The following is a 24,790-nucleotide window of genomic DNA, read 5'->3' as shown; positions in this document are numbered from 1 at the left end:
AATAACTCCGTTCCAACTCATTTTACGATAAAAAGTTATGTATTAAACTGGAGAAAATTTCCTACAATTCATGTATTAACCTTTTTTTTGCAAAATCAATAGTTTCAGCGTACGAGAGCCGCAAACCAAGGCACGTCTACACCAAGCGTTGTTCGTATATATTAACGAAAAATATTACACTACACGTTGAAAACCCGGTCTAATAGTGCCTGTAAGATTCGTCGCAGGTATAAAGGGACACGTAGCCTTGGTGTCGAGACGTCAAAACATCTGCCGATGGAGCTCAAATAATGAAATAATCATCAGTACAAGTTTAACGTTTTACAGTTAAAAGTGTCGTTCGCACTTTCAATGCCATGGCTTCAAAGAACGTGAACTATTTCATTTGTGAAAATTCGTTACAAGGAAGTGAGGTGATTGAAGTGAAGGAAAAAGGATTGGAGACTCTTCCTAAGAAGTCAAGTATTCAAAGAAAGAATAACAAGGATAAACTTTGGGAAGGACTGAAATCGATAGTCGTTCACGATGCGTGTTGAAAACGATACAGAAAGAAAGAAAGAAAAAAAGAAAGAAAATGTGCTATATTACGTAAGAATAATCTTGTGTACAAGCATCCTACAAGCTAAAAAAAAACAAAAAAAAATACAATTTCCAAACTTGACAAAACAATGAACAAAATTAAACACAAGAAGACAAAACTTTTAAAACATACTTGAATTAAAGATAACTAAATAAAACAATGAATTACTAAATAGAGGTAAACTTGTTGACAAAACTAGAGAAGAAAAAAGGAAAAAAAACTTTCCAACATGTCCAAGGTTAAAACCTATCATTAAAAAAGTCCTATCACAATAAAAGTTTATAAATCTCTTTTAAATTTCTTAACATCCGATATATGTCTAACACATAGAGGAACATGATTGTAAATTTTTTTACTTATGTAAATTAATGAGTTTTTGGTAAGGGAAGGCGTAGGAATAGGTAGGAGAACATCATTTACACGACGAGTCAAATGGCCAGTGTCAGAGGGGAATTTTGTGAATAAGAGCAGCTGTTTCTAAGATAAAGAGTGAAAAAAGAGTTAGGATTTTTTCAGAACTGAAGAGGGGTTTGCAAGAATCTCTTAACTTAGCAGAACACAGGTATCTAACTGCTTTTTTTTTTAATAACAAAGACAATTTTAAGTAGCCCCTTATTGGTTAAACCCCAAAAAGGCAAGCCATACCGAATATGAGATTCAATAAGTGAAAAGTACACTGAACGTGCAACCACCCCTCCCAGCTCTTGTTTTGTCATTCTTACTGCAAAACATCCAGAAGATAATTTCCCAGCTAAATGTAAAATATGATCTTCAAACCGAAGGCGGCCTTCAATGGTAATTCCTGCAGCACTCTTTATTCTGCAAGAGGGAATTTTCGTCAAACATAAGACCCTGAACATCGCACTTAAACCCCATAATAGACGTCTTTCTTACATTAAACACGAGTATGTTGGAAGCACACCACCCTGATAAAATCTGAAGGTCTTCAAGGATACAAGTCTTAATATAATTACAACAATGAGAAATTAATCTCTGCTTCTTTGCGTAGAGGGAGCGATGTCGCGACTTCTTCTGCGCAACTGCTATCCAGTGCCCCAAAATTCTCATTCAAAGATCATTGTTTTTTGTGCAGTGCTGGAATAACACCAGAGTTTATAGCGAAACAAAAACAGGAGCGTTTGTGCGATCGTAATATTGTGTATAGCGTGCGTAAACTATCGATGAAAGAGACTGTTTCAGGACTTGATAGAGCTCGTAATGATGATTAGGGTCAAGCGATTGTTGAGCGTCTCGAGCATGTTTATGATTTAGTCGCAGTCGATGCACAATATCATAATTCGTAAAAAAATCAGCATATAGAAGAATACATTTAATATTGCATCGCAGCAGCACGACAACATTCGTTCCGAACCTATCACCATGTTCAACAGTGGTATGGAGTTGAAAAAAATTCAGAGCAATGGGGATGGAAAAAGCAAGAATGGGCTAATTCCTGTCACCACGCTGGCGCCTCCAGCTCCGGAAACCTTGTTGAAACTTATTTTTTGCAAATGCAAAAAGGGATGCCGGGGTGCCTGTGGATGCAGAAAGGCTGGATTAAAGTGCTCCGTTTTATACACTAATTGCAATGGTACCTGTGATTCGCACGTTTTACTACAAGATAGCGAAGAGGAGGAAGAAACAGAGTCTATTCTCGAGCAAACGTATGACAAAATCGCGGAACAAGCATCGACGTTGAAGCAATTTCTATTTGTGAAATTTCGCTCAGTACCGAAGACGATGAACTTTTAGAAACTGATCCATCAATAGCGAAGCGAAGGAAAATGTGTTAAATTTTGTAATAGTGCATTGAAAATAGATTAGGCCTACTGGGGGGATACCACAAAAAAAAACGCGCCACTTATTATTACTCTACCTCATGGTGGTGTGGAAATGAGTTATTTGGCCAAAACGCGTGTTGGAGTGGAATTGCAGGTCTCGTACACTGAAACTATTGATTTTACAAAAAAAAAAGGTTAATACATAAATTGTAGGAAATTTTTTCCAGTTTAATTGAATACATAACTATTTTTATAGTAAAATGAGTTGGAACGAGTTATTACAAAAAAACTGTATTTGGGCGCCATTTTTCCAATACGGCGGCGCGAGCGGCAAAGATACGAGGTGGCAAAATAAAAATTCGAAAAGAGTACGTCGAAATCTATAAAATCACCAATTTTCAAAGCTCCCGGAAAACTTTCTAGGTAAAACTACCAAATGACTGTACTAAGAGTCCAACAGAAGAGTAAGACCCACAAAATTGTCCCAGCCTTAGAACATCGATTTCTCTGTTAAGAATGACAATACATGTTTGAAATTTGACTTCTTGAGATGCAATAAATTTACATTTAGCAGTTGAAAAAGACAATACAGATCTATCATTTATTTTATGATAATAAGGATCTTGCAATAATAAAACATCGATATCATTATCTACACAGTAATTAAATGAGCTAATAGTAGCATTATAATCATGATGCAAATTTTGCTAAAAAAATCTTATTAAAGCCACATATTGTTCCATACTTGTCTTTTATATGCCATGCATTTGCTACTTCTAGGACGATGTTTATTGCCCTGTGATCCTGCCCTAATACAAAGAACACACTTGTGTGCCCCAACATCGTCTTTTTTAGGACAATCCCTTGAATCATGTCTGCCAGCACAGAACGCACAATCCGCCTCCTGAGAGAACTTGCTCGAAATATGACCATAGCCTTGATATTTATAACATTTTCTGATAAAAATCTTATCCTTAACGTTGCATGAGTACCATCCAATAAATAAGGTTCGCTTTATAGTTATGTTCAACCTTGTAGAAGCATCAACTTCAACAACCCAGTGTGCAAAATGCTTATCTTTTGGTCCAAATTTATAGAGCGGCACGACATGCGAATTCTCAGGAGGCTGATTTTGAGAAAAAATTTCTTGACCGAGGTTTTCCTTACCCAGATCAGAAGGAACATTGAAAATCGTTAGGCACAGATTGATTTTGCTAAGCTTAGATACATTAACTTAACATTAATTAGTCTTAATTTCTTTAGAGCTAACTGTATCTTAAACGTCTTGGTTTGTGGCAAAGGTTTCTTAAGTCCCGCTACTTTACAATTTTTCGAAGATGTGCTAGCACTAGAGCTAGTCCCAACGGCTTGTGCATAAGATAAACAGTCTCCTTTTAAGTTAATCCACCTACTACTCAAGAATGCATACAAATAGCATCTCTTTGCTCTAATAGAAGACCTTTGATTTCGGATAACGAATTGTCCAGATTACCCTAGTTAATTGCAAGATATTACTTGCTATATGTATACGGCAAAGCTGTTTATCGAATTTGCCCCTTGCTTCTGAAATTTGGAGGATTTAAAAAACAAAATTGCAGGTGCTTGTAAAGCAATTTAGGAAGAAATAATAAGAAGCGCCTGTACAACTAAGCTAATAAAAAGGTACGAACTCTGTCAAACCGAGAACGGTCAGCAGTTTGAACAATTTTTTTCAAAATTATTCTAGTTTTATAATCGTTTTTAACTGTTTTAAGAGTAGACTAAATAAAAATTAAATACTATCATCATAATAAACAATTATCTCAAAAACCATTAATATTTGACGTATAGTGTACTATACGATCTTATGTAGAATTAAATGAAGAGTAAAAATGTTGTAAAATATACTAGGCCTTCCATTTAAAAACACTTTGTTGATAATGAAAACTTTGTTTTTGAGACACTTTGTATATTTACCAATACTGTCAACAAAGTTGGTATTTCCAATCAACCACCTTTCATCTTAACTTTTTTTCATATCATATACAGGGGCGAAAAAAATCGTGTGGAAGTAGACTTGGAACACCTTATATAGATCATTAGTAGAATCATTACTTAGATATAGCCCTATAATATGCGATGGCGCCAAAGATAATTCAAAATTATATTTTAAAAATAATCTACAGAGAGAGCAGACTATATCCTACTAGTGAATTATATATCATTGCTATACAGAGTGTCCTATTTGCCATGTGTGACTATTGCTATTTCCAATACTATAGGAGATACGAGGGCGGTTAAATTAGAAAAAAGTTGCCAATTTTGATGCTTATTCTAAATCTTTTTACAGCGTTGCAAAATGTTTATTAGTTCGTAAATTACAGGGTGATTTATAAAAAACGATAAATTTAATTTTATATATTATTTCCGAAACTAGTGACTTTAGAAATTTACTTTTAATTACAAAGTTTTATAATTTTTTGTGCTTTACAAAACTTCGCCTTCAATTTTTTTTTATAACGTTTGGTATCTTGGCAACGGCTATCAGCTTCTTTTTTGTAAATACGGACCTGCATTTTTATTAACTTATTTTAAAAGAATTTTTTATTCCCTTTAAAATTATGTATCTCATTCATACGTTTCGACGTATTAATAACCATCATCAGGAATTTTTCTTTAATGCGAGCCTGATTTTTTTTTAATTGTAAATTAATTACTTATTAATACAGTATCTTTTTGGTTTTTATATGAAAATATTTATAAACGCTAATAGCTATTTATGTTTTAAGGGCATTGCAAGGACGATAATGCCCAGAAGGTTTCCGCCTGATGGGCATTAGAGTCTAACAATGCCCGTGGTGCATACAATGCTTTATGTTTTACCTAAAAATGGATTTTTATGAACAAAAATAATTTTAATATTAATTAAAAAATAGGGTCTACCTGTACAGGTAGGTATACGTACATACCTACCTACAGAAATTTATCAAGTGACTTGCAGTGATTATTTAAGTTTGACTTTGATGTTTCAGTCAGTCGGGAGTATGGCATATTTGGTATTTGGAAAAATGCCAACGCAATTGTTCAAATAACCGAAACCGTTCTAATGGCATATTTTCAGGAACTGGTAAGTTATTGATTTTATTTTAATAGGTACATATGTTTAAGAAATTTTAATATTTTTAGTCGGAAAAATACAGTCCGAACTCTCTCTGGACCAAATATTCTACCCTAAAGTCTACGTTAATGGTCTATAAAAATATAGACATCTCGCAATACCATCGTCTCATATCTTTTTTAAAAGTTAAGTCGAAAGGATATGTCCCGAAGAAGTCTAAAGTTTTAGAAGGAGAACAAATAATAAAATTTATTAAGAAGGCTCCTGATGATATCTACTTGGTACACAAAGTCATATTGGTAATGGGTGTTTTTGGAGGTTTAAGACGAGATGAGTTGGTCAAAATGACCATTGATGATATTGAAGATAGAGGAACGGTCTTGGTTATAAAGGTACCAGAAACTAAAACTTCAACTTCAAAAAGTTTTACTATCATTGAAGAAGATTTAGACGCTTTAAATTTAATAAAAAAGTACGCAGCATTAAGACCAGCTGGAATAAAGGAGCGAAGATTCTTTCTTACCTATAGAAAGAGTCACTGTACAGTACAACCTGTTGGAAAAAATACCATAGGAAGCGTCCCAACATTGATCGCAAAATTTTTAAAACTGGATAATGCAGAAGCTTATACCGGCCACTGTTTGCGTCGCACATCGTCAACTTTTCTTTTTGAGGTAGGTGCTTCGTTTGAAATGCTAAAACAATATGGGAAATGGAAAAGCTCTTCAGTAGCTGCAGGATATATAGAAGAAAGTATTTCATCCAAAAATAAAGTAGCCAAAATGATTGCCAATTCAGTTAATTCCGAGGATAATTCCGTATCGACTATTGAAAATTCTTTAATGGACAATTTACAAACTATACAAAATAGCGTTAGTGCTGCTACCTCTACCATCACAAAAAACACCGACCATTCTATAGTGGGATCAGCTACATTTTCCGGGACATTTCAAAATTGTAATTTTTATTTTGGAAATAAAGTTTAATTTTCTAAGGTATTATAAATCAATAATAGATAGGTAAAACATAAAATAATATAAAAGTGATAATATTAATAATAATTCCATTTTAGGCACAAAATGACTATTAAAACTAATACAACTATACTAATAAAATTATTAAATAACCTTTAAAAAGTGTACTATTTAGCTGTCATCACTTAATTTTTTCAATAATCATATGCTGAATAACATTATTGCTACTAAATGTTAAACATAAATATTAAAAGGAGGTATTTAAAAAATAAATATTACAACAATGATCTGACTACCTTTATAATAAATTTATTTTTAATAAGCAATGTAATAATGAATAAAAATAAATTCACAACTTATTTAAAATAAATAAAGGCTATTAAATAATATGTACATAATTATGAAATAAATTATTAATACAAATATTAGAAATGACCACCATTATTTTCTAAGCATTTTCGCGCATTGGTTCCAATTTTTCTTTGAATGTTCCTTAACATTTGCGTAGAAATTTTGTTGCAAGCTTCTCGTATTTTGAAACTTAGGTCCTCTAAATTTTGAGGTGTAGTTTGATAAACCTGGTCCTCATATGGAAAAATCTATGGGTGTTATATTAGGCGATTTTGCGAGCCAATTTATAGGATCGTTATTACCAATGCAACGATGTGGTTTAAAATTGTTCAGAAACCTTGTACATACAACGCCGATCTTGAATATTGTAAAACTAGATATTCGTATTTCTGGATACAAATTTGTGTAAATTTGAAGTGCATCATTTGCTTTGCGAAATGCTCTTGCATAACAAAACAATAAATCTAGCCGTTCTTCATTTGAAAACTTGATTTTGACACAAAAATGAACCAAAGGAAATAAATCACATAAATTACTAGTTTATTAAGCTTAGTTTAATTAATTTAAGTCATAAGGAAAAGAATAAACATTTAAAAGTATTTAGGTTTTTAGCAATTAAAAAAGTCAGATTAAGGAGAAATTCCCGATGATGGTTATTAATACGTTGAAACATATGAATGAGTTACATCATTTTAAAGGGAATAAAAAATGCTTTCAAAATAAGGTATAAAAAATGCAGGTCCGTATTTAAAAAAAAGTTGATAGCCGTTGCCAAGATACCAAACGTCATAAAAAAAAATTAAAGTTGAAGTTTTGTAGAGCACAAAAAATTATAAAACTTTGTAATTAAAAGTAAGTTTGTAAAGTCAATAGATTTGAAAATAATAATTAAAATAAAATTTGGCGTTTTTCATAAATCACCCTGTAATTCAAGAACTAATAAACATTTTGCAACGCTGTAAACAGATTTAGAATAAGCATCAAAATTGGCAATTTTTTTCTAATTTAACCGCCCTTATATCTTCTATAATTTCGGAAATAGCAATAGTTACACATAGCAAATAGGACAACCTGTATATAGAGTTAATCTGTTCATTTATCCATAAGAACAAACGTGTTCACGCATATATAAAACCAAGATAGGTATCTAACAACTTTCTTGCCTTACCTGTTAAAAATAATCAAACAAGTCACCTTAGGTTTCCTAATTATGTAGCCCCAAAACTTTATAAATTGATGCTAATTAATTAGATTAATTTTTTTTTAATCTATAGGCATTGTAAATTGACAAGTAATTTTTCTGTAAACATCAATATTTTTCTAATAAATTAAAAATTTTTGAATTTGAAATAAATATATATAATAAATTTTACATCCCTACGTCCTAAAATGATACCTACCATCCCAACAATCCAATTCAACACATCGACATCCTGCTAGCAAAACCTGTCTATACATTTCAACAGAGGACTTTCCTCCAAACTGCCTGCCTGAAAGATAAGTGTTATGACTAGAATTGATATAGTAGGCACAAAGAGGTTGGTCCATTTCCATGTAAATATCCAATCGATCCAAAAATACTGGAGCATTCTCATCGGACATAAGATAGCTACAAATGATGCCGAACTATAAAATCAGTAATGATGTAATATGTATATTACACTAACCGAATTAGGCCGTCTTTAGTGAGCCGGTTTTCTTTTCGTGAATTTTCATCAGTTTCATAATCTTGAATGATTTCTGTGGCCCTTTTGTCATCATAAAGCGGATACAATATTTCATTTAATCTTGGATCTCTTTGTTTATTATTCAGAAATTCTACTAGTTGGTCCACTGACATATAATCTCCTTTGCCTTGGGTGCTAAAACACCAATATACATTAATGTATATAAATATTATACGACTTTCCTGTATAATGTAATTCCTGCGGGAATGGCATCGGTAAATTAGAGGAAAATAATGTAAATTTGGTAATGTAGCAGGGAATTTGTGGGACAAATAACTACAATACTTTTATAGTTTTGGCATGTCTAGTAATACCAGAAGTAGATGTCAACTTCGTTAATTTAAATGCGCGCTATATATCATTACACTTTTAGATTCTACGTATATACCTAGTCAAATACAGATCAAATTTTTTGTAAAATCATTAGTAAGGGTCGTCAATAAATCATATTTTTTCATATACGCAGATTTTCATTATTAAATTTGGATTTGATTTCTTATACAACAGAGAGAGATTTCTACATATCGATTTAGCAGTATTGTTCATTGTTTTGTCCAATAATAAAGGGTAATTAATAAAGAAGTGTTGTAAAAATGGAATTGAAATTACTATTGTGCATTTTTTATTTCACATATATTTAAATTAGCTTTTCCGATATAAACTAGTGTATGAATAATTCACACAGGAAATAATGTATTAGAAATTGCAGGACTCTTCTTTTTACTATCTTTTATGTAACATAGCAGAGTAAAGGCTGTAAAATCCTAAAATATTACCACGAGCTTTCATTTAAAGTAAGAAAAAAAAAATATTTTTTTTTAATGATAAAATGTAAAATTTGTTCTTTTAAGTGTTGCACATACAGAAATTATGAATTGCACCGCAATTGGATTGATGTCGTATTTTTTCCATAAATACAATATTATTTTTAAAACAGAGGTTGGTTTTAAGCAACGTATTAATAGACAACATTCGTAAAATAAACATAAAGTATCTAATAAAAAGCCCCATGTTGCATCTAGGCAATTTAGTATGTGCACGACTATACATTTGACTTTTCTTTTGCAATTAAAGATAAACTTATTAGAAATATTCTTCTATAAACCTTGGCAGTTGCTAGAGGTCAAATTTGGATAAGATATATGTATAAGTAAACGTCAATAATTAAGCATTATTGCCTGTTTTAAAGTTAGTTCTACATTACTGCAATCGTGAAATCTGGTCTTTGGAAAACCATATTTAACCTTACAACTAATGACTTTCAGGCAATTTAGTTTTGATATTAGATTTAAAAAAAACTTCTATGGTCCCTTTATCTAGCTAACCTCACTGTTTCTTCTTTTTAATATTTAGTTTATGTTGTTTATATGTACATATAAGATACATGTTTTTTTAGCTAAAGTCGCCTCCAGAGATAATCTAGCTTAGCAATATAATCAAATAATAGATGGGAGTATGGTTTGCAGATTGTTTTATTTTTTTTTAAAGCGTCAATGTAGATTATCACTATAGACAAGTTTAATAATATTTTTCGCTTTGTATACAGGGTGATTAATGGTTGATGGTACCTTAGACGTTTACGGAGAACGGAAAATTGATTTTTTTTTTAATTTGGCATCATGGGTTTTAGCTGGTGATCTAACGATTAAAAATATTTTTCGCGATGCAGCGTTGCCGCTTATACCAAAAAGTAGTAGCAACTTTGTTATTTTAAATGGAATACCCTGTATATTATTTTATTTTCTTATTCGCTATCGCTTTATGATTGTTTTTGTATGAGATATTCCTATACCTGTTTTTAGTGGTTTTCGAAAAATTGATTATTTTCTTTATTTTTTGACCAAAACTTAGCTCCAAATAAATTTTTATTACTACGGCACTGGAACCCGCAGAAAATTGAAATTATGAGCGTAATTTACGTATTCCACATTAGTCTTCACTATGAAAATTTGTTCTAAATTATACAGGGTTGGTCAAAATTATTGATTTTACCGCTAGATACAAAAAATGTGTAAAATGCATTTTTTTAAATGGAACACCCTGTATATTATAACATATTCTAAAAGAAAATTAACATCCGTTTCTAACGAGGTATCATTTTCCTATGTCTAAGTAGTTCGGTTACTGAAATAAAAGCAAGTTTCTGTAAAAATTAGAATATTTTGACATATTTGCTTTAGGTGGCCACCAAACAATACTATGCTATTGACGTTTGACAGTTATATTTAGTTGATCGATAATAGTAATATTACACGTGGGTGTTTCTTTAAAATAGTTACCTAAAAATTAATTGAAATGGAAAGAAATAGTTATTCAAATGAAGTTTTCATGTATCTATTTATTATTCATGGACAATGCGACAAAATTGTAGCAACTTGCCGAAAGTGCAACGAAATGTACCCTAATTTACAAAAAATGGATAAAAGAAAATTTGTGCGAATACAAAAAAACTTATATACAATTTGTTTCATAACTTAAGAATGATTTAATTAGTTATCCTAAGATTATAAGTAATTTACAATAAATTTCCAAAATGGTTGCCATTGACTTCTAAGCACTTCAAAATTCTGCATGTGTTGTCGCTGCTTGTATTTTAGAAGGAACTTGTTGACCAATACAATTGATAAGTCGTTGACGTAGTTCCTGTTTACCGGTGTCTTGTACACCATCTGCTTCAAATTACCCCAAAAGTAAAAAATCAAGTGGTGTAAGATCAGGTGATCTCGCAGGCCAATCCCATGGTCCCAAACGCCTAAACCAGCGGCCTTGAATTTCTTAAATAACTCACGTGTCACCTCCTCAGTGCAATGAGCGGGTGCCCCATCCAATTGGAACCAGCAAGTGTGATAATCTTCAAGCGTTAAATTTTCCAGAAAATCTTCTACTTTCTACTTAAATTTTGCAGATTTCTATTTTTAAAAATACCTTCTCTATAAAACTTTACTTCATCTGTCCATATTATTTTTTTTAGAAACTTTGGATCATCTTGAGTGCCTGTCAGAAGTGTCTCGCAATATCGAACGCGACGTTGGTAATCATCGATTGTGAATTAAATTGTATAAAGTTATTTTGTATTCGCACAAATTTTCTTTTTAATATTTTTTGCAAATTGGGGTACATTTCGTTGAACTTCGTTGAACGATCCGCATATTCTGGCTAAAATGTTGTCACATTGCCCCTGAATAATAGATTCATCAAAACTTCATTTGAATAACTATTTCTATCTAGCGGTAAAATCACTATTTTGACCAACCCTGTATAATGTGGAAAAAATTTTTATAGTGAAGACTAATGTACAATACTTCCGTAAATTACGCTCATAATTTCAAAGTACTGGGCGTCCAGTTGCCATTTATTTGGAGCTGTTTTGGTCAAAAAATAAAGAAAATAATTAATTTTCCCGAAAACCACTAAAAATAGGTATAGGGACACTGTATACAAAAACAATCATAAAGCGATAGCGGATTAGAAAATAAAATAATATACAGGGTATTCCGTTTAAAATAACAAAGTTACTACTACTTTTTGGTATAAACTGCAATGCTACATTGCTAAAAATATTTTTAATCGTTAGATCACTAGCTAAAACCCATTATGCCACATTTTTTAAAAAAATCTATTTTCTGTAAACATCTAAGGACCCATCAATCATCAATCACCCTTTATGTTGCCATTAAGAACCCACACATCTTTTTTTGTAAATTCACTCACCGCAGTGTTAAATAATGCCAATCGGGACTTCGTAAGATCTTCTTTTATTTGAATGTCACTGTTTTTAAGAAGTTTTCGGAATGTTGAATATTTTATTTCAACTGTTTGTTGGCCAGGTCGAGAATTGTGTTGTGTAGATCTTCACCTTTATGCACTTTGACACCAAATATTCGTACGTTAAGACTGCGCAACGCTTGCTCTTGTGAATCCACTTCTCTTTTTAATTGTTGGTAATCCCTCTTTGAGGTTACTTACGAGGGTGGTCCCAGAAGTGCCCGGCCTGACCTAGCGATGTCGGTAGTAGTTTGAAAAATATCAGTGTATTAGAAAGTATATACAATCTATAAAGCATATGTTTCAAGTTTGAAGACGCCACTTTGTTTAGTATTTGTTTGGCAGCCATCAATAGTGGACGTTTTGGTCATCGTTATGTGATACAATACTTTTATTTGAAAGGCCTCAGCCCAACCAATATAAAATCTGAACTGGATTCTACTCTGGGTGAGTCTGCTCCTTCGTTAACAACAGTAAAATATTGGGTAGCAGAGTTTAAACGAGGCCGTACGAGCTGCCAAGACGAGCATCGCAGTGGTCGACCAAATGAGCTGACGACTCCAGAAATTTTAAAGAAAATTCGTGGACTGAAAGTGCGCGAGCTAGCGGACATAGTAGGCATTTCAGAAAGTGCGGTACATCGCATATTAACTGAAAATTTTAACTAACATGAGAAAGCTGTGGGTGTCGCGTTTGCTCACACTCGAGAAAAACAGTGTCGTAAAGATGTTTCAATTGAGTGTTTAGCGAAATTTAATAGCAACAAAGCAGAATTTTTGCGTCGTTTCATAACCATGGATGAAACATGGGTCCATCACTTCACACCTGAGACAAAAGAACAATCAAAACAAAGGACTCAAAAGGAAGAACCGGCTCCAAAGAAGGCGAAAACCGTTTCATCTGCAGGCAAGGTCATGGCGTCGGTTTTTTGGGATGCGCGAGGGATAATTTTCATTGACTATCTTGAAAAAGGTAAAACTATCAACATTGAGTATTATGCGAACTTATTGCAACGTTTGAGCGAAGAAATCAAGCAAAAATGGCCGCATTTGGTTAAGAAGAAAGTGTTGTTTCATCAAGACAATGCACCAGCTCACAAATTCGTTATTGCAATGGCCAAAATTAACGAATTAAAGTTTGAATTGCTACCTCATGCACGCTATTCGCCAGATTTAGCCCCCTCAGATTGTTTTCTGTTTTCAAACTTAAAAAACTAGCTCAGTGGTCAAAGATTTTCCAACGATGAAGAAGTGATGTCTGCAGTCAATGGCTATTTCGAGGCGCAAGACAGTTCTTATTATAAAAAGGGTATCGAACTTATAAAACATCGCTAGGAAAAGTGTATAGAGCTGAAAGGAGATTATGTTGAAAAATAAATAAATTTTTTCCAAAATTTTCGTGTTTTCTTTCTTGGGTCGAGTACTTCTGGGACCACCCTCGTACTTCAGTTATAAGGGCTATAATTTTTTTATTTTGCTCAGCAATCCTTTCCTCGAATTTTGTTCCCGTGATTTGGACTACTTTGTCAGCCACTTCCCGAAGAAATTTTTCTTTAAAAACACTTATGATGACAGATTTTATTTCTCTGAGATCGGTTGTTAATAGACCCATCTTTCGATTGAACGTTGTCAACGGTTTAGATCAAGTTTTGACCACTTGTGTCCACACTAAACAGAAACTTCTGTTACACCGGATAACGGGTACTTTGCACTACACTTGTTTAAAAATAATTTTTGCTACTTAGGGATATGTAAATTTTTAAAATAAATGACGGAGCGGCTCGAGAATGTACAGTCAGTACTGCAGCGCCATCTACTCTCTCATATTCGCTTATTATCTCAGCACCTTTATTATTGTATTTACTTAGAGATGTACTATCATTTATACTAATAACCTTTTAAACCTTAGGAATCTACATGTATTTAAAAGCATTGCTTTCATTAAAAAATACATGTTTTACTCCAATTCTTACTAATTATGTCTCAAGGTTTGTCACAACCAGCAACATAAAAAGCAGTCAATACTCGAAAACCGATCTTACCAATTCTTTTGAGTTTTTGGGTCCATTCTACTAGAATGAGGTCGCAATCATTTACGTTTAAATACTTTGAACATAAATTGAATCATCTAATCTTAAACCAGTCTCTTTTAAATATTATGTGTGTGTTTGAATGTTCTTTTAAGACAATAATATTCCTCTAACAATTTGTGATTAGTTTTCATTATAGGTTAAACAAAATGTAGTATAGTAACGTTATAATTAATGGCTCTAAGCGCGACGCAAGCCTAGGCATTAAGTTGCAAAAAGTATAATTGTATAACATATAAATTTATAATATATAATTTAAATAGCTTTATTACATTTTTCCATAGCTATTCTTGGTATTGGGCGGTATTTCAAATAAAACCTAAAAACGCAATGTTAATGGAATATTAAAATTTGAAATACAGTTGACGTCTACTTCAGGTATAACAGGACATGAAAAAGTATTAAAATATTTAGCGTGTATAACCGTGATCCCGAAACGTTTCCAAATTTTCTATATTCTCCTATAATCCATCGATGTAGTCTCGAAGGAACAGCCTATACAGGGTGATTTTCAACCTATGCGCATAAACTTGGGAAATGATAGTTGATGAGTAATAATGAAAAAAAAATGTAGTAAAATATTTTTAGTTTTGGAGATATCCATATTTTTTTAAATAAAAAACGAGTATTTTTTAACGTGTTCAATTTAAACTAATTTAAATCAACTGTTCGAAGTTGTTTCCATTATTTTCGATACAGACTTGAGCTCGTCGAATCCATGAAGACGTACATGCACGGGCCAAACCAGGCTGTAGGCGAATTGCGTCACTGGCAGCGTTTATGCGATGTCGTAGCTCGTGCTCAGTATCAACTTCGTTTACATACACCATTGTTTTCATATGACCCCACAAATAAAAGTCTAATGGATTAAGGTCAGGCGAGCGAGGGGGGCCACCTAACTGGACCATCACGGCCTATCCATTGTCCGGGAAACACACGATCTAAATGTTGTCGCACTGGTCGAGAACAATGTGGTGAAGCACCATCATGAAGAAACCACATGTTCTGCCTAACGTTGAGATTCACATTTTCAAGGAGCACTGGTAAATTGTTGCGCAAAAATTCTAAATACCGAGCACCAGTCAAACGATTTTCCAGAATAAAAGGTCCGATGAGCATCCCGTTCAGAATTCCAGCCCATACATTTACAGAAAAAAGTTGTTGAAAGTATGTTCTTCGTGTAATATGCGGATTTTCCAAAGCCCAGTAATGAGTGTTATGAAAGTTGAAAATTCCATTGCGTGTAAAATTTGCCTCATCCGTAACTAAAATGTTCACGGTAAAGTTCGGGCTTAACTGCTGGTGATGTAACAACCATTTACAAAAGTGTACTCGAAGCGGCAAATCTCTTGGAAGTAGGGCTTGTACCCTCTGCACATGAAACGGGTACAGCAACTCGTGCCTTAAAATTTGCCAACTTGTAGATTGCGATATTCCAAATCGCGCTGCAATTGTCCTAGTGCTAATTCCAGGTTGTTCTTCGATAACTTCTTAAATATCCTCCTCCAGATTTAGAATGTGCCTAGGTCTAATAGCTCCTCCATCTTGTCCAGGCCGCGGCCGCAAATTGTTAGTTTCTCTACCCCGCTGAATAACACGTAAGAAAGCCCCACGTCTCGGGTGATATCTTCGGGGAAATCTTTGGGCATACAGATCAGCTGCAGCCACTGCATTCTCATGCGTTTCTCCGTAAACCAAAACCATGTCGACAAGTTCTTCGTTTGTAAAAATGTGCGCCATTACATTTGACGCTTTTATTTTGTTCGTGTGAAAATAACGATCGAAAACGATCACAGCCACCAACAAACTAAGTACTGCTAAAGATTCCAAACAACAAATTCCAAACATTATGACTTGTTTACTATCAGTTATTAATAAACAAAATAAGTTCGTCTGATACACGTTCTGTTGACATTTGTTTAACTTTATTTCGGACCAACAGTATTTTACTACATTTTTTACTCATTATTACTCATTATCGATCTTCATCTACCATTTGACAAGTTTATGCGCATAGGATGAAAATCACCCTGTATATTAAAACTTTTATGGATGATAAAAATAACATACATAGTTCTAAACAGCTCCTCAATGTCGTTTCTAGGGCAGATCTTATGGTACAAGGCGTAAAACTTATCAAAAGAAAATTGGTCTGGTTCAATGCTATCATTTTTCTCACTAGGTAGTCCTAATTCAGCTAGAAACGAGTATACGAGTTTTTCGGCTCTACCAGAAGCAAAAGTTCTTGCAACTACTTTTACTGGAATCTTTCCCTTAGCGTCGACTAGGAATCCTAAACGCATCCAACTGAAAAGGTATTTATATCTTGTGAATGTTTTTTAGTCAAAATTGTATATTTTACATAATATTGTCAAACAGGGTGTCTCACAGTGGAATATTATCAATTCACTTGAAAATACTAATCATTAAGAACTGGTTTTAAGTAAAGGCAGTGGTACATTAAGTAACATTTTTGAAATCGGCTTTGCAACGAACCAGGCTTATAGGATATTGGATAAAACGAATTCAAGTATATTCAATGATTGTGTATGCAGTGGAGTCCCGCCACGAACTCGTTAAAAAATATTAAAAAATAAAGTAGCAAATCATCAAAGAGAAATTAGTTTACCATTACTTTACCTACTGCATAATCATTTGTAGCCCAACTTGTACACCAGCTATCTATTTACCCTCAATATCATCGAAACATTATATTCTATATCAAACAAAAAACGTTTTGCCAATTTTTAATAAAAAACAAGATTTTACAAATAGAATCGACTACAATATGGTACTTCTATGAATGTCATCTTCTGAGTGTGGTATTTGATTTGTATACCTTGAATATTTTTTATTTCGGTAGAAAGTATATTTTAAAATACGTTTTTACTAAAAGTTTCATAACCATACTTGTTCTGCTAAAAAATTTTGTATCCACTGTGATTCACCTTGTACTCAAATGTATTTATACAATGCAAAGCAAAAAAGAACAGCAGCAATATAAAATCCCAAATGTATTAAAAACATAAAATATTTTGCAAAGCGACATAAGCTTGAAAGAAATTACATTTAGTAAGGTAAGCTACAAGAATGACCAATACTATATCTACTAATGGATAATAGCACAAAGACAAACAATGAGAATTAGAAGATATTATTGGTTTCAAAATGTGTTTTCTAAATCAATCTATTTATGAAGTTGATAAACCTCAAAAATATAAAAACATAAAGTAGTGGTGGTATCAATGGGCAATGCTTTAAAAAACCGTGCAGATGTGTAAATACATCTACGTTAATAAAATTTACTAATTTCTCAAATATTTTGAAAAGTATACAGTTATATTTTGTAGTTGAATAGAAGTCCATATTTTGTAGGAGAATGTGTATATAAAGATTACAGAATGGGGAAGTATTTATCTCCAAGAAAAATGCATGTAGGTCATTTAATTAAATGTACTATACATTTAATCAATGTCATTTAATTAAATGTACTATACAGCCATCATCAGATACTAAAATAAAATACAGGTAATTCAAGACAATTTTAAAAAGGAGCTTATTCGCTATAACATTACAAGTTTAGAACTTACCAGAACATCACAAAAAACATATAAGTTTAACAAATAAAACTCAAAAGAAAACTACCCATTATCGAGAATAAAAACAAAAATAAATAAAAGAATTAGCCGAAATGCATAATACATTTAACTACATGACCTACATGCATTTTTCTTGAAGATAAAGCCTTCCCCATTTTGTAATCGTTATATTTTGTCTTTAATAATATAACAGTACTCTTTAAGCTAATCACCGAAGACATGTATACCGATGTGTTCATTATCGGAAACTTTTTATCTTCCAAACTGTGTATGACAGGCCTTAGAACATTGAATACACTAGAATAAACATTGGCTGCTTTGGATTGAGCGCAACATCTGCACAAGGGGCAGAGGGGATATTTTGTTGATAAACATGCTTAGTATTCCATGTTGACAGTGATTACTCAAATTTAACAGAAGAAAATAAAGTGATATAATAAATTATTACAATTAGCAGAAACTGAGTTGCATTCTTTATTATAAAGCAAAAGAAAGAATAAAACTCGTTTAATAACCAAAACTATTTTATACTATATTTACACTGAACACTAATAATAATTAATATTTTTAATTTGGATTCTTTAAATCACCAAATTTCCACACAGAATGGCAACGCTGTACTTTTTGCCAGAAATATTACTGGCGTCTAGCCCTAGGTATGCAACTATTGATCCTTCTTTTTTGACATGCGCTTGGTGAAGTTAGTCATAAGTTAGTTAGGTTAGAATACTGTTCGGCAAGTTGTGTGTTGTTTTAAAACTTTATTAATTTTGGGTGAAATTATACAACTAAATTAGATAAAACTAAAAGTTAAATGTAGTGGATAATATAAAATAAGAAATACCCGAAATACCTTTCAAGTTCGTCAAATTTTAACTTTTATGTTTAATTTTACTTTTATTTGTCTGTATAAATCCACCTTTTGTTAATTCATTTGCTATATGGAAGTGCATTTAAGACAATACAAAAAATGAAGGGGCAACATACGTGTGTGCAGTGCAGCGAAAAATACAGTAACATTAGCAACTTAAGAAAGCATGTCATCAAGTTTCATCCTAATAATGATGATTATCTAGCTTCCCTGCAAATACGACAAAATAAACATTATAATTTTGCTTGTGACCAGTGTAAAAAACGTTTTACGCATTTACGAAATTTAAAATTCCACATCAGAACACATAGAAGCTCAAATAACACTTCAGCTCCAGATATTACACACCCAAATACCTCGACAACTACCAATGCAAATCAGTGTGCTTTGTGCAGTGACTTTTGTCCTGATAGGAAGACCGTTATAGAACATTATATTCTTCATATGACCTTATTATATAACCCATATTCTTCAATGATACTTTAACTGGGGAAAGATATCTAGAATTTCTTGAACATGAACTAGTTCCAGTCTTACGTGCCGTATATCCGAGTCAGTTCGATCCAGATTTGTATGATGAAAGAATCTGGATGCAACAAGATGGTGCTCCCCCACATTATGCCCGTAATGTACGCCAGTATTTAGATGACAATTTTTCAAACAGATGGATTGGTAGAAGGGGTGCAATCGAGTGGCCGGCACGTTCTCCCGATCTCACCCCACTTGATTTTTTTCTGTGGGGACATTTGAAAAGTCAAATTTATATGTGGAAACCTAGACGAACTCAAAGAACGTATTAGGCAAGAAATCCGACAAATATCTCCAGAAGTGTTAGAAAATGTCAGAAACGAATTTTATTATCGTCTTGGGCTTTGCCAACAAGTAAATGGTGCTCATTTTGAGCATCTTATACATTAAACGCAACTTTTAATAATTTAATGGTTTTTTTTTTCCGTATTTCCCCCTTAGATAATCACAAAAGTAAATAGGGCAATTTAATCAAGAAAAAGGGCTCTTTTCAATGAGAGTTTAAAAAAAGTGGCTTTCCATTTGAAAAAAAAAGTTTAGGTTAATTTGGACCTCCCTGTAGGTGAAAAAATACAAAAACTATCTTGAAATGTGAAAAAAAATTAACAAAAATCGACGGGTCTCAGGAATTTTGCGAGATAAAATTTGATTAGTTTTAACTGAATTTATTCCAGTTAAAGTCACCACACTGTTACTATGTTACTTGAAGACCCTGATACAATGGAATTTGCCAACTATTTTAATAAGTATTACATGTGCTGTGTAGAATGTTGGGCATACTGCCACCGACTTGGTGTGGGTTTAAATACAAACATGCACTTAGAATGTATGCACAAAACAGTAAAATATACTTATTTAAAAGGGAAGAAAGTCAAGCGATTGGACAAGGCAATCAACGCAATAATGTGATTTGTAAGAGACAAATGCATTGACAGGTTAATAGTTCTTAACAAGGGGAAGCTGTCTAGTAAGCTGCAAATAATTCGGTCCAGGCACAAACAAAGTTTAAAATTGAGGGAAGATTTAGTAGTCGAGTGTGAAAATGGATGGAACATTGCCTCAGAAACAACAGCAGAATTATATGTTATCCTGATCAGATATATTTCTCAATGTGTAACTGACTCACTGGAGCATCCTCAAGAACTTGGTAAGTAATTTTTATGATTATTTTCCATCAATTTATTAATAATATTTTATGCGACATAAACATGATTTTTTTTTGTATAGCATTATGCTTCATATCCTTAAATGACGACAATTAGGAAAAAAATAGGTATACGTTTTAAATAAAAAAACATAGGTAATGGTCTTTAAATGTGTGTGGCTTAATATTAATGGTGAAAGTAATGTTTGTATTATTTTAATTGGGTTTCTATTGGATTAGGTAGTTGGGATATACCTATTATTATTTTGACTAGGGGCTCAGTTTTTTAGCTATAAATGCAAGAATACATTTAGTTTGACCTTGTTTTAATGTATCAGTAGATAAAGATGTCGTCGAGAGTAATCTAATCATAGTGGAAGAGACAATGGAAGAGGAACTGCATACATTAGAAGCAAAAGCGCATTTAACGGAACTGTCAACAAGCACAAAGTTAAAAACTACATCCTTTGAATCTAAAAAACGAAGGGTAGCAGGTTTATTGGAAGAACTGCAACACGTTGTTTCTTTTACTACATCAGATGAAAATGAAGAGCTTGATGCTATAGAAAAAGCATTAGTTCCAATCAAGCACACGTTAAGAGCCCTGAAAAACAGCAAATGCATTCCAAGAGCTAAAAACAAAAAACCGCAGGAACCACACAACAAAAATATTAGGAAGCAACGATTTTTCTCAACACGAAAAAAGCCTAAGCCCAAAAATAGAAAAGTGAGACATGAGACAGCTTCAAATGAAACAGCACTACACTTAATTTCTCTTTAATAAAGCAGGTAATATTTTTTGAATAAAAATCTGTAATATTTTTTGTTATACGGGTTTTTTCCAATATTAGAGATATTAAAAAAAATTCCTTTACAAAAGTATTCTATAAACTCGAGTGTAAACACTCTCTAAAATTGGCGAAAAACGCTATAACAAACAAAAATTACCAAAAATTGTTTTTTGCTTAACGCATTGCAATTTAATTTATTTGCAGATTTTCTTGTCAAGGACATGAAGGGTGCAAATCTTGATGCCCAACTTTTTTTTTATTGTTTTTTTTTTATCAATAAATGAGATATTTTCAACTTTGTTCTATTTATTTAATTATTTTTTTTTAATTAAATTTTTTTTAATTATTTTTAAAAATAAGTATAACTAAGAAAAACAAATAATTTTAACTATTTTCTACGCAAAAGCATAAAAAAATGACTGTCCACCGTCCGTCAACAATAAAATTAGCGTCAGGATCAATAGTTGCATACCCGGGGCTAGACGCCAGTAGAAATATTGTCGCGATAAAGGTTTTTGGCACTTCCGCGTCATCCTTCACCCAGTCAACACGTGGTTGTTCTCATCTTTTTCTATCCCCTATTCCTTTCCTTGACCCCTTGCCGTTAGTTACAACGTGCATTTAAGAATTAAACTTTGTGCAAGTTTCTATCCCACTTCCGCGTTATCCTTCATCCCATCAACACGTGGCTGTTCGTCCTTCCTATCCTTTAAATCCCTTTCCCACACCTTTCCCTACCCCTTGCCGGTGGTAGCTGATCCTATTCACGCCGGTAACCAGGCCGGATGATGCCGGATGCATCGTGGGGGAGGCGACATCGTGCATTGAAAAGTTTCGATTGTGATTGATGATTTAATATAGTGAAACTGTCTATTCGGGGAACAGGGTACATACCCGAAGGTTTTCCCTGAATATACTTCTTATTATTCGCTGATGACCTTAAATTTTTTGTGACAATAAGTGATACTGACATATGTTGGTAATGGAGGAAACCTTATTAATTTTCCCTACCAGATTAATAATATTCCTTTAAGTTTCATATCATAGATTCATGACTTAGGGGTTACCCTTGATACTCAACTCTCATTTGTACCTCACATTAACTCCATAGTATCGAAATTACTTCAGATGCTTTGTTAGAAGATGTTGTCATGATTGTCGCGATCCTTAAGCCATTAAGGCATTGTTTCGTAAAAAATTATTATTTTTATTCAAAACGCTCAGACATGTCAATTTTGTTCTTGACACCTTAAAACCAATGAATAAAGACAGAGATAGAGCCCTGAGTTATTATAAAAAATATCTTGATCAAACAAATTGGAATAATTGTAAATTCCTTAGAAATGTCACTGTGGCAGTAACGCAAGAAAAAAAGTATATTATTTCCTAAAATTGTAAGAAAAAGACTTGAAAGATCTCTTAAAGGTTTGTAGTACTAAAAAAATGGACCTCAGATCTTACAGGTTTTTTGAGTGATGTTACACAAATAAATAACCATTTTACAAATTCAATTCATGACCGACAATCTGATCAAAATCAAATAGACTTTTATTAAAAACACATTCAAAGACCACTAAAATTTTAACTTTGCTTGCATTAATGAAACAGACATTTTAAACGTCTATAAAAAGCATAAAAGTAAAGCTACGGGGATAGATGGGATAAATATCTATCCCACTAACTTATGGGTGCCTTTTTATTGCCATATCAACCACTGCACTAAAAAGTATTTGAAATATTCGAAGAAAAGTAAAAATTATTCCTTTGCTTAAACCAATTAGCATACTTCTCAGCTTTTCGAGGGTGTTTGAAAAAAATGTAGACAAGCAACTTCAAGATTTTCTTGATGCGAAGAAAATTTTGCCCAGAATCAGCCTGGTTATAGAAGATGAGCCAGTTGTAAAACTGCATTGTTGAGCAACACAGATGACATAATAAAATTAACTGACAAATGGTGAATAACTTTTATTCTGTTTTAAAAATCTTTTATGCTTGCTAAGTGGATGTGGGGTCAAATAAAACTCAGATTTTAAATTTTCATAAGACCGACGTTTCGGCCTTAAACTGATAACACAATTAATAAGTAAATAGAATAGAGATAATTTTTTTTGTATACCGAGGATATAGCCATTAGCCATACAAAGAATTACATGTTAGCTTTTGGTTTAATTGTATTAATAAGGTTGAAACACGATGTACTTAATTTATCTGCGTCTTGCTTTATATTATTGTTTTTATTGTATTTTTTAGTGTTAATCATTTTTGAAATTATTATTTTTTTATATTCCAAGTTTATCCAAAGTTTTTACAACTTGAAAATTGAATTGGTGTACTTTTGTAATGGTATGTTCTGCAAGAGCCGTTTTATTTTTTTAGGTTGAAAGATTTTCTGGTCTCACACTTCCTTATCTTTTTATTTTTTAATGCTTGTTTTAATATATAATAATACCTCGTGGTATTTATCTTTTCTTTTTATTTTTTAATTGATGTTTTTATGTATCTCATGGTTTGTCCAATATAAACTCCTACATACTCTGAACAGGGAATCTTATAAACTACCCCACTCACTAATTCTTTAGGAGAAGGTGTTTTTTGTAAAGTCTTCAACAGTTTAACGGTATTTTTACATTTATAGCTGTAAAATTTCTATTATTAAGTGTAATAACCACTCTTTCTGACAGATTTCTGGTATAAGAAATTTTGAAAAACATTTTTATTTTGTTAGTAGCTTTTACCGTTTGGCAATCTTGTGTTGGAGGTTTGTATTTTATAATGTTGATTAATTTTGTCGGATACCCGTTTTTAGAAAGTAATGTTTTTATGTGTGTTTATGCTAACATCGTTAATTACCAGAAGGAAAATTTTAAATAGAATAGTGGGTCAAGTTTTACCTTGTTTGAAGGTCTTGCGATTCTCTTTACGGCTGTAACTATTGACTATTTTAATATTTAATAAATTTTTTTGGAAAACCTGTATTAAAATGTTGGGTTTTTGGAAAACCTATTAGTAAATCGCAATTCTTTGTCAAACTATTAATTTATAACACTCATACATAAACACTAGTCCAACAAATGCTGAAATAGCCACCGTTAACTTCCATGCAATAATACAGATTTTGTTCAAATTGAAGCACATTGGGGCAAAGTCATCAATTTTTAAACAATAAGTGATAAAAAATATTTTAACCTAATTCTGTAAAGACTCATGCCATCTTGTTTGACAACACGACTTTGCTCTCTTAAAGGCACAAGTAAGTATATACATATTGTAACGAAATTCGGGAACACACTTTTATATCATTTTAAAGTTAATTTCTTGAGTGGATGATAGACGGATAAAAGAAATAATATAGATTTTTTACGGTTAATATATTTCATATACAGGGTACTTTACGTAAATAAACACACAGTAGTTCTTTTTCTAGATTTTTTCTGTAATTCCGATTAATTAGCTATAGCTGATACTATATTCATTACTTGGCGTACAATGATCA

General features: G+C 32.5%; 2 protein-coding genes across 5 annotated transcripts in view; one reads left to right on the top strand and one right to left on the bottom strand.

The window, feature by feature from the left end:
- Positions 1-24,790, bottom strand: part of LOC126737059 (1-phosphatidylinositol 4,5-bisphosphate phosphodiesterase) — a 143,261-nt gene that overhangs the window by 74,893 nt on the left and 43,578 nt on the right. For all 4 annotated transcript variants that reach the window (XM_050441753.1, XM_050441751.1, XM_050441752.1 and 1 more), the window contains 3 exons: positions 16,435-16,671; positions 8,451-8,645; positions 8,184-8,392 (listed from right to left, as the gene is read on the bottom strand). In XM_050441753.1, the coding sequence (XP_050297710.1) occupies positions 8,184-8,392; positions 8,451-8,645; positions 16,435-16,671 (641 nt within the window). The remainder of the gene's footprint in view (positions 1-8,183; positions 8,393-8,450; positions 8,646-16,434; positions 16,672-24,790) is intronic.
- Positions 5,382-6,530, top strand: LOC126737066 (uncharacterized). Its single transcript, XM_050441762.1, has 2 exons — positions 5,382-5,467; positions 5,527-6,530. Exons 1-2 carry the CDS (start codon positions 5,447-5,449, stop codon positions 6,442-6,444), a joined length of 939 nt encoding a protein of 312 aa, XP_050297719.1. The 5' UTR covers positions 5,382-5,446; the 3' UTR covers positions 6,445-6,530.

The sequence above is a fragment of the Anthonomus grandis genome, chromosome 6 (assembly GCF_022605725.1).
Source record: "Anthonomus grandis grandis chromosome 6, icAntGran1.3, whole genome shotgun sequence".
Lineage (NCBI taxonomy): Eukaryota > Metazoa > Arthropoda > Insecta > Coleoptera > Curculionidae > Anthonomus > Anthonomus grandis.
Note: the sequence above shows the minus strand (reverse complement) of the source record. Positions and strands in the feature narration are given on the sequence as shown.

Coding starts and splice junctions, on each gene's coding strand:
- LOC126737066 (XM_050441762.1), top strand. CDS start 5,447: ATGGCATATTTTCAGGAACTG. Junction 5,468..5,526: donor TGGCATATTTTCAGGAACTG/GTAAGTTATTGA, acceptor TAATATTTTTAG/TCGGAAAAATACAGTCCGAA.